The sequence below is a fragment of the Silurus meridionalis genome, chromosome 18 (genome assembly GCF_014805685.1).
Source record: "Silurus meridionalis isolate SWU-2019-XX chromosome 18, ASM1480568v1, whole genome shotgun sequence".
NCBI lineage: Eukaryota > Metazoa > Chordata > Actinopteri > Siluriformes > Siluridae > Silurus > Silurus meridionalis.
In genome coordinates, this window is record NC_060901.1 from 23,649,725 (window position 1) to 23,661,747 (window position 12,023).

The window sequence follows — 12,023 nt, forward strand, 5'->3', positions numbered from 1 at the left end:
TGCAGGGAGTGAGGGAGTAATGTGGTAGTGCGGTAGAGTGGTACTTTTCAGCCTATCTAGCAACATCACAGCAATAATCGTCCAAATCTGAATAGTGTTGTATTTTGCGCCATTGAGCCTGGCAGTGGTACCTTCCAACATGACAATGTCTCTGAAGTATGAAAGCCAAGTAAAAGTTGTGGGAGTGGATGGTTCTATCCATAATTTCAAAATAGTCTTTTTGGTGGCAGTACTTGCAACTGACATGGCGCTTTTTTTAATAAGCGTTTAACTGGAAAAGCAAGGGATCTCAAGGTATATCTCAATACAGCAGCTTTACAGAGATAAAGTATTTCAGTTTGTACCTTATAATTGTAAGTTTATCCCTATTGAGCGAGCCAGTGACGACTGTGGTGAGGATAAACTCCCTGAGATGGCATGAGAAAGAAACCTTGAGAGGAACCCGTCCTCATATTTGTTGTATCGAATGTCCATTTATTATAGTTCAGTGAGCTTGACTGGCTCAGAGCAATGATGTACAGTGTGATCGCTGTTGGATCTTCTGTACTGCTGTTTTCGACAGCCGAGTTGAATGAGTCTTCTACTAAACTAGATATCCAGTGTATAAACATAAGATGGATTAAGAGACATATTTTGTCTGCTGTAATAAATCCCTGGGTTTCTAAAGAAGCAGACAGACAGTTTGAAGCGCAGAGCAAATTCCCACCAATAGCTCACAGAAATACATGGTAATGCACTTCAGAATCTTTGAAAAGATTTTGCAGAAGACACATATAAGACAAGCTGTTGCCGCAAAGCCAGCAGTCCGGATTGGTTTGCATGATGCTCAGGAGTCCGGTGATGGTGCACTCTGGTGGTCGGAGATAAAAATGCAAAAGCTGTTCTTTTAGCAGATTCCATTAGAATATCAGGTTTTTGAATGGTGCATTGGTAAATTTCGAAGGAAAGAAGTTGGGAGTGCATTTCAAACTTGTGCAAAAGTGTGATGTAGTATATACCATGTTATTTTATGCTGCCATCAAAAAGAGACAAACCTTTATTTGTCAAATATACAATGCAGCACCGTGAAATTCTTTTCTTCACAAAGCACAGCGTTTTTGAAGGAAGCTGGAGTCAGAGCACATGGTTAGCCCTGATATAACACCTAGGGTTAGGAGGCTTGCTCAAGGGCCAAAAAGAATGTCAGCTTGGCGACACCAGGGCAGGAACCCCCGACCTTCCAATCAGTAGAGGAGAGCCTTAACCACTGAGCTACCACTTTTTATCAGGAATTCCTGTCATGCAAAGCATTCTCAGTGAAGCTGCATGCTGAGGACTATCATTGTTTTGTAAATTCAGGGGTTGCTCCAGAATGCTTTTTTTTAATTCCTTATTTTAGAAAGGCTTTGACCTGTTCCAGCCCTAAGGCTGCCTCTTGTTTTAGCTTCCTCTCCTCTGTCTCTCTCTCTTTGTCTCTCTGTCTACTTGATGTTGCACACTGTGCTTTAGACACACCTTGCAGTGTATAACTAATGCTGTTTTAACTAAATTTTCTCTCTCTCTCTTTCTCTAAGTCGGAAGATCTTGGTGCGTGCTCCCAGTTCGAGGCGAGTCGGAATGCCCGGAACATGATGCCCAGTGCTAGTTGTGGTGTGTTCCCAGAATTCTCTCTGCGAAAGCCCTCTTCTGAGACTGACATCGAGAACTGGGCGTCTAAGCATTTCAGTAAACACACACAGGTACATATTATCCATACATGCGGTTGTATTCTATTTCACAGCACTGTCTTTGTAGACAGAAGGTGTACCTTCTTACGTTTTATCTCAATCTGACAGGGTCTGTTTAGAAGGAAGGTATCTATCGCGAACATGTTGGCCTGGAGCAGCGAGCCCATCAAAAAGCCCATGATCCATACTATGGACCGTACGGTTAAGCGCGAAGCTGTGGAGCTCTTTAAGCACATCCAGACTTACATGGGGGACAGAAAGGGCAAAGGTGAACCTCTGGCTGTTGCTCTGGAGATTGCAGTTCATGGCTGGAGCAACCAAGGACTCCGCGACGAGCTGTACATTCAGCTCTGCCGGCAGACCACAGAGAACTTCCGCTATGACAGCTTACAGAGGGGTTGGGAGCTAATGGCCATCTGTCTGGCCTTCTTTCCTCCTACACCACGCTTCCATAACTACCTGGAAGGTTACATTTACAGACACATTGATCCACTGAACGACACCAAAGGTTGGTCACAGACACGTATTGATGCACTACTTATGCACTAGTAGTAAAAAATACCTCATGTTCAGTTATTTTCTCTATGGGAAGGATTATCTAATGATCCAAGCCCCTGCACTGCCAAGCTGCCACTGTTAGGGCCCATAAACAAAGCCCTTAAACATTTCTGCTCCAGTATCATGGCTGACTTTTCAATCCTAACAATCTGGGATATGGGAAGAAAGAGTTTAACTCTGCTGTAATGCATATGTGTCAAGTAAAAGCCTCTTTTTTGTTCCCTTTCTTTTTTAACTATAGGAGTGGCTGTCAGCAGCTATGCGAAATACTGCTACCGAAAATTACAGAAAGCTGCATTGACTGGAGCGAAAAAGGTTGGTGCCTTCAATTTTTCTAGTTTTATTATGTTTAGTTTGTTTCTTACATTCGGTAAACACTATGTGTTTAAAAGTTAAAGTCCCCCTAAAAAAAACCTTGTAGCTGTGCTTTGTTTTTATACCTTCTTTGGAAACAGGAAGCCAAGAGTGATGTCATGTTGTACTGCTTGATTTACTCACACAACAGCTTGTAGAGTTCGAGATGCGACACAACACTGAATCTAAACAAAGCTGACCAGTGAACGGATAAAACGAGGGGCACTTGCTGATAAAGAAGTCTTGATGGTACAGAATAAAATGGTGGAGAAACATGTCTGAAACTTTTTCTCAACTAAATGAACCAAACCAAACATTTTTGGAAAAGTGAATAGTGTGCACGGAAACATTCTAGAGGTCGACCGATTTTACCGATACTGATAGCTAGGTTGGATCGTACTTGCCGACATCTGATTAATCAACCGAAAAAACAACATAACACTCCATGTAAAATAGTACTGAACTGTATTACAAAAATAAAAAATAAAAAAAGTACTGAATCATGAAAACGTCCTAAAAGAAATAAATATGAATTAATTAATTAATTAATATAAGTATATAATGAATAAATCATAAACAATTAATATAATATAGCGCTCTCCGTGCAGCGTGCAGTCTCACACGTAAAATCAAACAGCATGTGGTGTCAGCGATTCACCTCTAGAAGCCGCTCTCCTAATGACATCAGACCAGAAGCTGGAAATCTATATCTATATGGATTTTTTGCTGATAGCCGTTAGTTCCAGCAATCGACTATCGGTGCCAATTAATCACCAAAACCAATTAATCAGTCAACTTCTAATACATACAGCTGAAAGTACATGGGCAATCAAAAGCTTACGTGTTAAGGAGCACTATATCACCTCCAAAGGGTCGGTTTTGGCTCTAGAGGTCAATTAATCATAAAGGAACTGGTTATGAATCAGCAAAAATGTATTAATGATGATTGGTAACATTAAGAACACTAAGGGACATGTGTATTGTACGACCTAAAGTATGTTAAAACCTGACCTTGACATATGTGTGCTTGCTGAACATCCCATTTCAAAAGCATTCAAATTGAGTTGGCTCTGTGCTTGCTGTTATAACAACCTTTACTGCTCTGGAAAGGCTTTTCACCAAAGTGTGGATTTGTGTTCAGACCAGTTACATGACCGATCTCCAATTACACGTATTTTTCTCTGTCTGGAGAAATTTCTGTGTAAAAATCAACAGTGTTCGGTGGGGTTGAGGTCAAGGCTCTGGCCCCCTTGAGTTCATCAACTACAAACTTGACAAACCATATCTTCATTCACAAAAGCATTGTCATGGTGGAACAGGTTCAGGCCTCATAGTTCCAGTGAAAGGAAAATTGTAATTCTAGGGCATACATTCTAAACAAGCCTGTGCTGCCATCTTTGAGGTTATGTTCAGATGACCTCACACCCGTGGCCATAGAGCATACACTATATAGATAAAAGTATTGGGACACCTGATTTTTTACAGCTATATGTTGTTCTTCCCAAACTGTTACCACAAACTTGTATAGGATGTCTCTGGCTGTGGCAGCATGAAATTTTCCCTTCACTTGTACTAGGAGATCCAAACCTGTTCCAGCATGAAATACCCCTGTGCACAAAGCCTTACATGGGTTAAAGTGGAAGATCTCCTGCTATGGAGCTCTTACCTCAAACCTAATGAACACTTTTGGAATGAATTGGAACAGCACCCCAGGCCTCCTCACCTACATCAGTACCTGACTTTACATAAGTTCTTGTGGCTGAATGAGTACACTCCAAAATCTAGTGGAACATCTTCCAAGAAGAGTGGAGGTCACTATAGTATCCAATGGGGACCAAATGTGGTATGGGATGTTCAAAAGGCACATACCAATCTTATAGTCAGGTTCCCACAGACTTTTGTTCATATAGTGTATGCATATAGGGAGAGTATTTTATGTCAGCTGCCCATATGAGACACAAGTAAGAAGTCCTATCTGTCTGTCTGTCTGTCTATCTATCTATCTATCCGATCTAGGGTTTGAAAAAGCCATCTCTTGAAGAGATTGCATATGCTCGGAATGCCATTTTTAGCCCCTCTATGTTCGGCTCTGCCCTGGAAGAAGTGATGGCGATGCAGAAGGAGCGCTACCCTGACCGACAGCTGCCATGGGTACAGACCCGTCTGTCAGAGGAAGTATTAGGCTTAAACGGAGACCAAACTGAGGGCATTTTCAGGTGATTGATAAAGCTCATAAAACCATAACCTATAATCTCCATTAGGGATGCGCATCTCCATAACCGAGGCCGATGTGATTCGTATCTCGATGCATAGCCAACGATACAAAACATTAAAGATGCAATGCGATACAATTCACCCCTATTACGATTAACACAATGCGATTCATTGGGAACGATATGATGCTATGCAATTCAGTATGGTACAGATTTTCCTGTTCTGTCTTCAGGAAGATGCAGCTCTACCTCTGCCATGTTAATCTGTATTTTATGGGACTCTAAGGACACGCCTCGGTCTCCGTAGCGTTGTGATACGTCATTCGGGAGAACGCGTTCGGGAAATGAGGGGAAATCAATCTACAAATCGAATATTGGTCATAAACTATTGGTCACTTTCTAAATAATAAAAGTATAGTGCACCTACTAATAAGTGTTTAAAAATAAATTGGTTTTTATGTTAAAAATGATTCACATTATGAACTTTTGCGAATTGGAGAATCTTGCTATCTCTAGTCTACACTCATAATCTGTAAATAAAGTGGCAGTAACTGGCCATGGAATTAAATGAATAAATGAATGAACAATCTGTTTATTTCTTTGTACTATGGTTTATAATTCAAGCTACTTGATATTAATAAGACAACGTTACAAAATGAGTAAAGAGCAGTGTGAATTTGGTTTGAATTTAATTCATGCATATTATCATGATACAGACAGGGTTATGTATCTTTAAAACAAAGATGTTACAAAAATATACATTCAAAATATACAAAGCATACAAAGATTATTTTCACCCATTCATAGAGCTGTTTATAGTACTTTATATAGCACTTAGTGTCTTTCTTTTCTTTTTTTTTACTTTCTTTAAAGGCTTGACACAACAACCGTATTTCAATTTACATTGCGAAATGATAAATTGTTGTTTTCTACGAATATTCTTATAAAGAAGAAAAGGAATATAAATAAAAAAAAAATTATAGAACCACATTACAAAGACTCTGACTCAAGACAGTCTACAAAATGTCTCACAAATACCGCAAAGAGTGTGTTACAAAGTGTATTTAAATCTGCGTCTGGCAGGGTGCCTGGAGATATAGACGAGGTAAATGCTCTGAAGTTGCAAGTGGATCAATGGAAGGTGCCAACTGGCTTGGAGGATCCACACATTCCAGGTATATTCTGATCTATTTATCAAAAGTTGTACAAGAAATCAACAGGTTTAAAAAAAAAAAGTATGAATAATACAACTGAACTGTATGAACTGTTTTTATACATTATATATTATACAATAGCATCCATCATATAAGGAAAATGAATGGTAATTTATCTACCGAATACAAAAACCTGCTCTTATATGCACAGATTATCCACAGACTTTGGCACCCACACAGACATTTCTCTTTTGAACACACAATTCCCTCTCTAACCAAAACACACACACATGCTTTTAGCCTCGGGCAATTGCAGTGCTCCATTTCCCACTGAATATAAATAGCCCGATCTCCAAGTGCATTAAGGGAAGAAACAAACCCGCTCTACCTCTATCGAACATTAAGAAAGAAAGGTTTTGTGTTGAATATAAATTGTTTCCCATCTTTATTTTGCCAGTAATGTATTCAAATAGCTTGTCTGAATAACGTTAATAATCCACATAGATACTATATGCAAAATCCTTATTGAATACCAAATTCACCTGGTCTCATTCTGCTGGTGAAGGAGCTTCTTAATGTTCTCAGTAGACTAAGATGCAGCTAATATTTAGGTTTACATGATAAGGAGGGCAAGAAAGAAGCCTAGACAATTGCATAGTTGCAGGATTACCTGCAGGATTACCTGAAACAAGTTGTTTTGCCAGAAGAAGTAACTCTTTGGCAACTCATCATGTTAGGAAAAAGTAGGGCTGTGTGTAAATACACTATACCCACAGTGAAGCATGGTGGTGGGTGTATCATGTGTAAGAAGCCTAGCCAATTGCATAGTTGCAGGATTACCTGCATGATTACCTGAAACAAGTTGTTTTGCCAGAAGAAGTAACTTTTTGGCAACTCATCATGTTAGGAAAAAGTGGGGCTGTGTGTAAATACACTATACCCACAGTGAAGCACGGTGGTGGGTGTATCATGTGTAAGAAGCCTAGCCAATTGCATAGTTGCAGGATTACCTGCAGGATTACCTGAAACAAGTTGTTTTGCCAGAAGAAGTAACTTTTTGGCAACTCATTATGTTAGGAAAAAGTGGGGCTGTGTGTATATATACGGTACCCACAGTGAAGCACGGTGGTGGGTGTATCATGAATCCGAACTGCTTCTCTGCGAATTTTACTTGGGTCCTCCATCATCAAGACCCCCCACAAATACAGTCAAAATAAGTCAAGAAAGGCTTGTCTTAAAATCCGATTGGAAAGTATTGATTTTAGTTCATCAGTGATCCAGGCAGGTCATGAAAGATTGGCTTTCTTTGTCATTCCAGCCATGTAAAGTGCAGTACACTGTAAACAAAAAACAGGAGTTCCTCAGGACCAAGGTGCTTCATGACCACAAGTGACAGAAAACACAAGACTCAAATTCAAGTTCAAATTCAAATGTTATTTGTCACATATACATTCATACAGAGTATGAAATATATTGAAATGTTTTTTTTTTTCCGACTTGTAAACATAAAAAGGAAATACAATATAAAAATACAAATAAAAGTAACGTAAAAATGAATAAAATAAAGTATAAACTATATTAAAATATAATCTGACTGTAAAGTATGAAAAGGTTAAGAATAAAAAATAAATAAATAAATAAATAGATTTAAAGAAAAAAATGTGTGCAAAATGTGTTTGTCACTTCGGTCTTTTTGTATTAAGGAATCGAATGGCTTGTGGAAAGTAACTGTTACTGGACACAGTCTAGGAAAGAGGGCCCGAATGTCCTTTTCCAGATTTCAAGAGCGTGAAGATTTGGTATGAGAGGTGTGTGTGTGTGGTGATAGAGATGATTATGGGAAATCTTGTAGAGTTGACAATGATTAGCCAATAAAAAATGGCCAAAATTAGATATTAGACTCATTTTTATTGTATATTGGTTGTCAATTCTATCCATCTGTCCATCACCACACACCCCTAATTAAAGCTTTTCAACAAAACGTTGGTCATTTGTGCTTTTCCAGACTTTTCCCAACACTCGTTTCCCTTTAATTGTATGTATTATACATTATATTCCATTTGCTCTTTACAAGGGCATCTGCCAAATGCCATAAATGTAATAAAAGTGATTCAATGAACAAACTCAATATTGAACCAATCCTTCTTCCTCATTAGCATCATTGCTGAAGCTGTGGTATAGAGAGTTGGAGGATCCAGTCATTCCCCATGAGTACTATGAAGAATGCATCTCTAACTATGACAGTCCTGAAGCTGCTGTCAGTGTCATCCATAACCTTCCTCACATCAACAAACTGGTGCTCTGCTACCTCATCCGTTTCTTACAGGTCAGTCCTTTCATGCATTATTTTCTTAATCAAAAGTTAAATATATTTATAATTCACTGTATTGCTTTTGGGAATGAACTCTGGATAGCACAATATCGTTGAAAACCTTTTTGCCTACCTGCATAATATTATATTCAGTAGGCCAAATATATATTTATATATAATTTCTTTCTTACATCGCATATAAAATACCAGTGCCATGACCTGAAAGCTCAAATAGATTCGTGTAAATTAAAAAGCTGTTTATTTTTCATTCCATAACGGCTGAATGAGGAGAATAAATGGACTTATTCATGCTCACAAGACATACTTTTTAAGAACATCGGGTTTAAAGGTCGGCTGGAACAGTTAATAAAAATAGTTGTGAAGCTTTTAGGAACCATTTCTGCTTTCTTTCCTGTAGAATTTGCGCAAAAACACGCAATCTGTCGTCATTTCGAATCCCCAGGAAAATCGCAATACACGGAAAAAACGCAAAACAATGCTACGGAGATTTTTAGTTTACTGTTGCTTCAGTTAGAAATGATGTATGTTGGTGGTGCAGCTGTGGCTGCAGTGAAAGGAGACTTGTTGAACTGTGTTGATTGGGTTTCTTGCTTTAGTAATGGCAATAATTTTTATATGAGATTCCTGTCTGTGATGCAACGCTATGTTTAATATTGGTGTTTTTAATGATAATGGAAGTAGGAGGTGGATTGGTTCAGGAAGGACATGCTGGTAGACCCAGGTGTGAAATTCACGGGCTGAACTGGGTGTAAAGATACATTTCCGGCAAGCTTTCGAGTCTCATTCCACTCAAGGTTTAGCCATTGATCCTAGATCGTTTATTAAAGAGGAACTAATCTTTGAATTGTACTGTAATTTAAAGATGCTCTACGATTTGCTAATCCAATTAAATTAAATCCATACCAGCTCTAAGAGTTTCCTTTATAGAAAAGCATATGATACCATGAATGTAGACAATGATGGCGGGAACCTCGCCAAATTGAGACACCACTTAAGTGTGTTACATAATCAAAGAACAAGGTTTAATTAAATATCCTAAGACTTAAATTGCTTAAGGCTCTTTTTGTAACTTTCATACGTTTTTTTAAAGAAAGTAATAACCAGTTCCTCAAAGACGCAGTCCAGACTGTAGAGCTAACGTCTAGACAAAATCCATTCATAAAGTGACACTCCTCTATTAATATATAACGTTTACAACCCTCAGGATTATGAACACTATTCAGAGAGCTCAGGAACATACTCAAATTTCACTTATCAGTGGGTGTGATGACCTCTGGCAAGTTACATGATCTCTTTCCCCTCATGGTTTTTTACAGACGATATCAAAATAGTGTAAATCAAAGTCCCAGGACACAAACCTGACAATCTTCTCCTTCTTCTTCTTTCGGCTTCTCCCATTAGGGGGCGCCACAGCGGATCATCCCAACTACCTGCATGTCTTCCCTCACCACATTCATAAACCTCCTCCTTGGTCTTTTTCTTTTCCTCCTTCTTGCCGGTTCCATCCTCAGCATTCTCCTACTGATATACCCCATGTCCCTCCTCTGCACATGTCCAAACCATCTCACTCACACCTCCCTCACCTCGTCTCCAAAACGTCCTACATGCGCCGTCCCTCTATTAAACTCATTTCTAATCCTGTCCATCGTCGTCACTCCCAACGAAAAACCTCAACATCTTCAGCTCTGCTACCTCCAGCTCCACTTCCTGTCTTTTACTCAATGCCACTGTCTCTAATTCATACAACCTGCCAATATCTGCCATTAAAGTATGACATTTGGGCCAAAGGTTCATGATTCACGATTTTTTTTTTTGCTGTCTTGCGCAGGTTTTTGCTCAGCCGGCCAATGTGGCTATCACGAAAATGGACGTGAGTAACTTGGCGATGGTGATGGCCCCAAACTGCCTGCGATGTCTCTCCGACGACCCGCGCATCATTTTCGAGAACACCCGCAAAGAGATGAGCTTCATCCGGGTGCTCATTCAGCACCTCGATACTAGCTTCATGGATGGGATTCTATAGTCCTTACATATACACACACACACACCCACACACATATACATATACATACATACACACACACACACACAAAAAGGCACACACATATATATATATATCATTCCCCACCCACACACACACACACACACACACACACACACACACACACACACAGATTACGCAACCATTTAAAACCCATTTCATGGACAAGGTGAAGTCTGTATAGTCAGCTGTAGAACAAAAGGCATGAACCCTACTTACTGCACACACACACACACAAAAGCACAAATGGAATCCGTTTTTACGTACAAACCCATACACACACACACACACACACACACACACACACACACTATCAAAGAATTACACATACATTCCATTTTAGCCCCTTTTTATAATTTCTAATTGTTCGATTGGAGATGTGGATGTATAAAAGGTGTTTGTGTCTGTTTGTTTTGCGTGCGTGTGTGTGTGTGTGTGTGTGTGTGTGTGTGTGTGTGTGAGAGAGAGAGACTTATCTAGCTGTCGATAACAGTCTACTTGATTTTATATAATTAATTTATTATTTTCTATTTATTTTAACAGGTGTTTATAACTACTGCCTTTTAAAACAAATTGTCGAGCCTGAGTGTGACGGTATGCGTGCGTGCGAGCGAGCGTGTACGAACATTATATTCCCTTTTAATGTAGTTTTCTTTAATAGAAATCGTCTCTGACACTCACACGATCATAATCATATTTACTCATACTGTACTCAGCCTCAGACACACCAAAACACACACCGAAAACACCCATAAAGAGTAGGCCTGGTGCTTTAAATAACGATACAACACACAACCTGCACTACACCCTCACATCCCTTCAGGAGAAATAAAAAAAACGAGTGAAAGAGAAGGATGGATGATGGAGGGAGAGGCAAAAGGATTAAGGCAGACAAAACAGATTTATTTTTTTGGGGGTGGGTTTCTTCACTTTTCTGCACATGGAATGTCATGCAATTATCTTCATTTATATCATCGCGAAATATATATTGAAAAAAAAAAGAGATAAAAAAAAAAAAGAGATTAAAAAAATCCATAAAAGTACACATGAAGTATGGAATAAAAAAATAGCGAAACAAAAAATGAATAAAAATAAATAATGCTTAGGTTTGCTTCTCAGTTTACTACAAAAAAAGAAAGAAGTTGAACTGAATCGTGTTTAATTAAGAACGATCGGAATTGAAAAAATAATAAATAAATAAATAGAACACTAGGCAGATCACTATGAAAAACATACTCAGAGAAGTATGCTAAAATGAACGAAATGAACTAACACACACACACACACACACACACACACACACACACACACACACACACACACACACATATATATATATATATATATATATGTATATATAGACACACACAACTTACCTGGGACCCAGTCAGGAAAGACGAAGATCACTAGTCTGCTCACACACAGGTCTGTCTTGCATTATTGCTTTTCTTGTTCATGAAATCAGGGTGAAAATCCCCTCTCCCTCCTTTTGGTCTGAGATCTGATGGTATGGTGACTCTGTAAGCTAGGGTAAGTCTGTCTGAACGTTGTTTAATAAACAATTTAAAAAATCTAACGGATTTTAATTTTTTACAATAAATTTTGGGCACTTGGGAGACTTTTTTCAGGGGGACTTACAAAAATCTCATTTATACGATGTTGTAT

At 38.8% G+C, this 12,023-nt stretch overlaps 1 protein-coding gene across 2 annotated transcripts in view; it reads left to right on the forward strand.

Annotated features, from left to right (window-relative positions):
• Positions 1-11,905, forward strand: part of arhgap39 (Rho GTPase activating protein 39) — a 38,369-nt gene extending 26,464 nt beyond the window's left edge. For both annotated transcript variants that reach the window (XM_046872524.1, XM_046872525.1), the window contains 7 exons: positions 1,554-1,718; positions 1,815-2,214; positions 2,506-2,579; positions 4,635-4,834; positions 5,915-6,006; positions 8,142-8,311; positions 10,146-11,905. In XM_046872524.1, coding sequence (XP_046728480.1) covers positions 1,554-1,718; positions 1,815-2,214; positions 2,506-2,579; positions 4,635-4,834; positions 5,915-6,006; positions 8,142-8,311; positions 10,146-10,340 — 1,296 coding nt within the window. In that variant the 3' untranslated portion in view covers positions 10,341-11,905. The remainder of the gene's footprint in view (positions 1-1,553; positions 1,719-1,814; positions 2,215-2,505; positions 2,580-4,634; positions 4,835-5,914; positions 6,007-8,141; positions 8,312-10,145) is intronic.
• Positions 11,906-12,023: the final 118 nt, after the last annotated feature.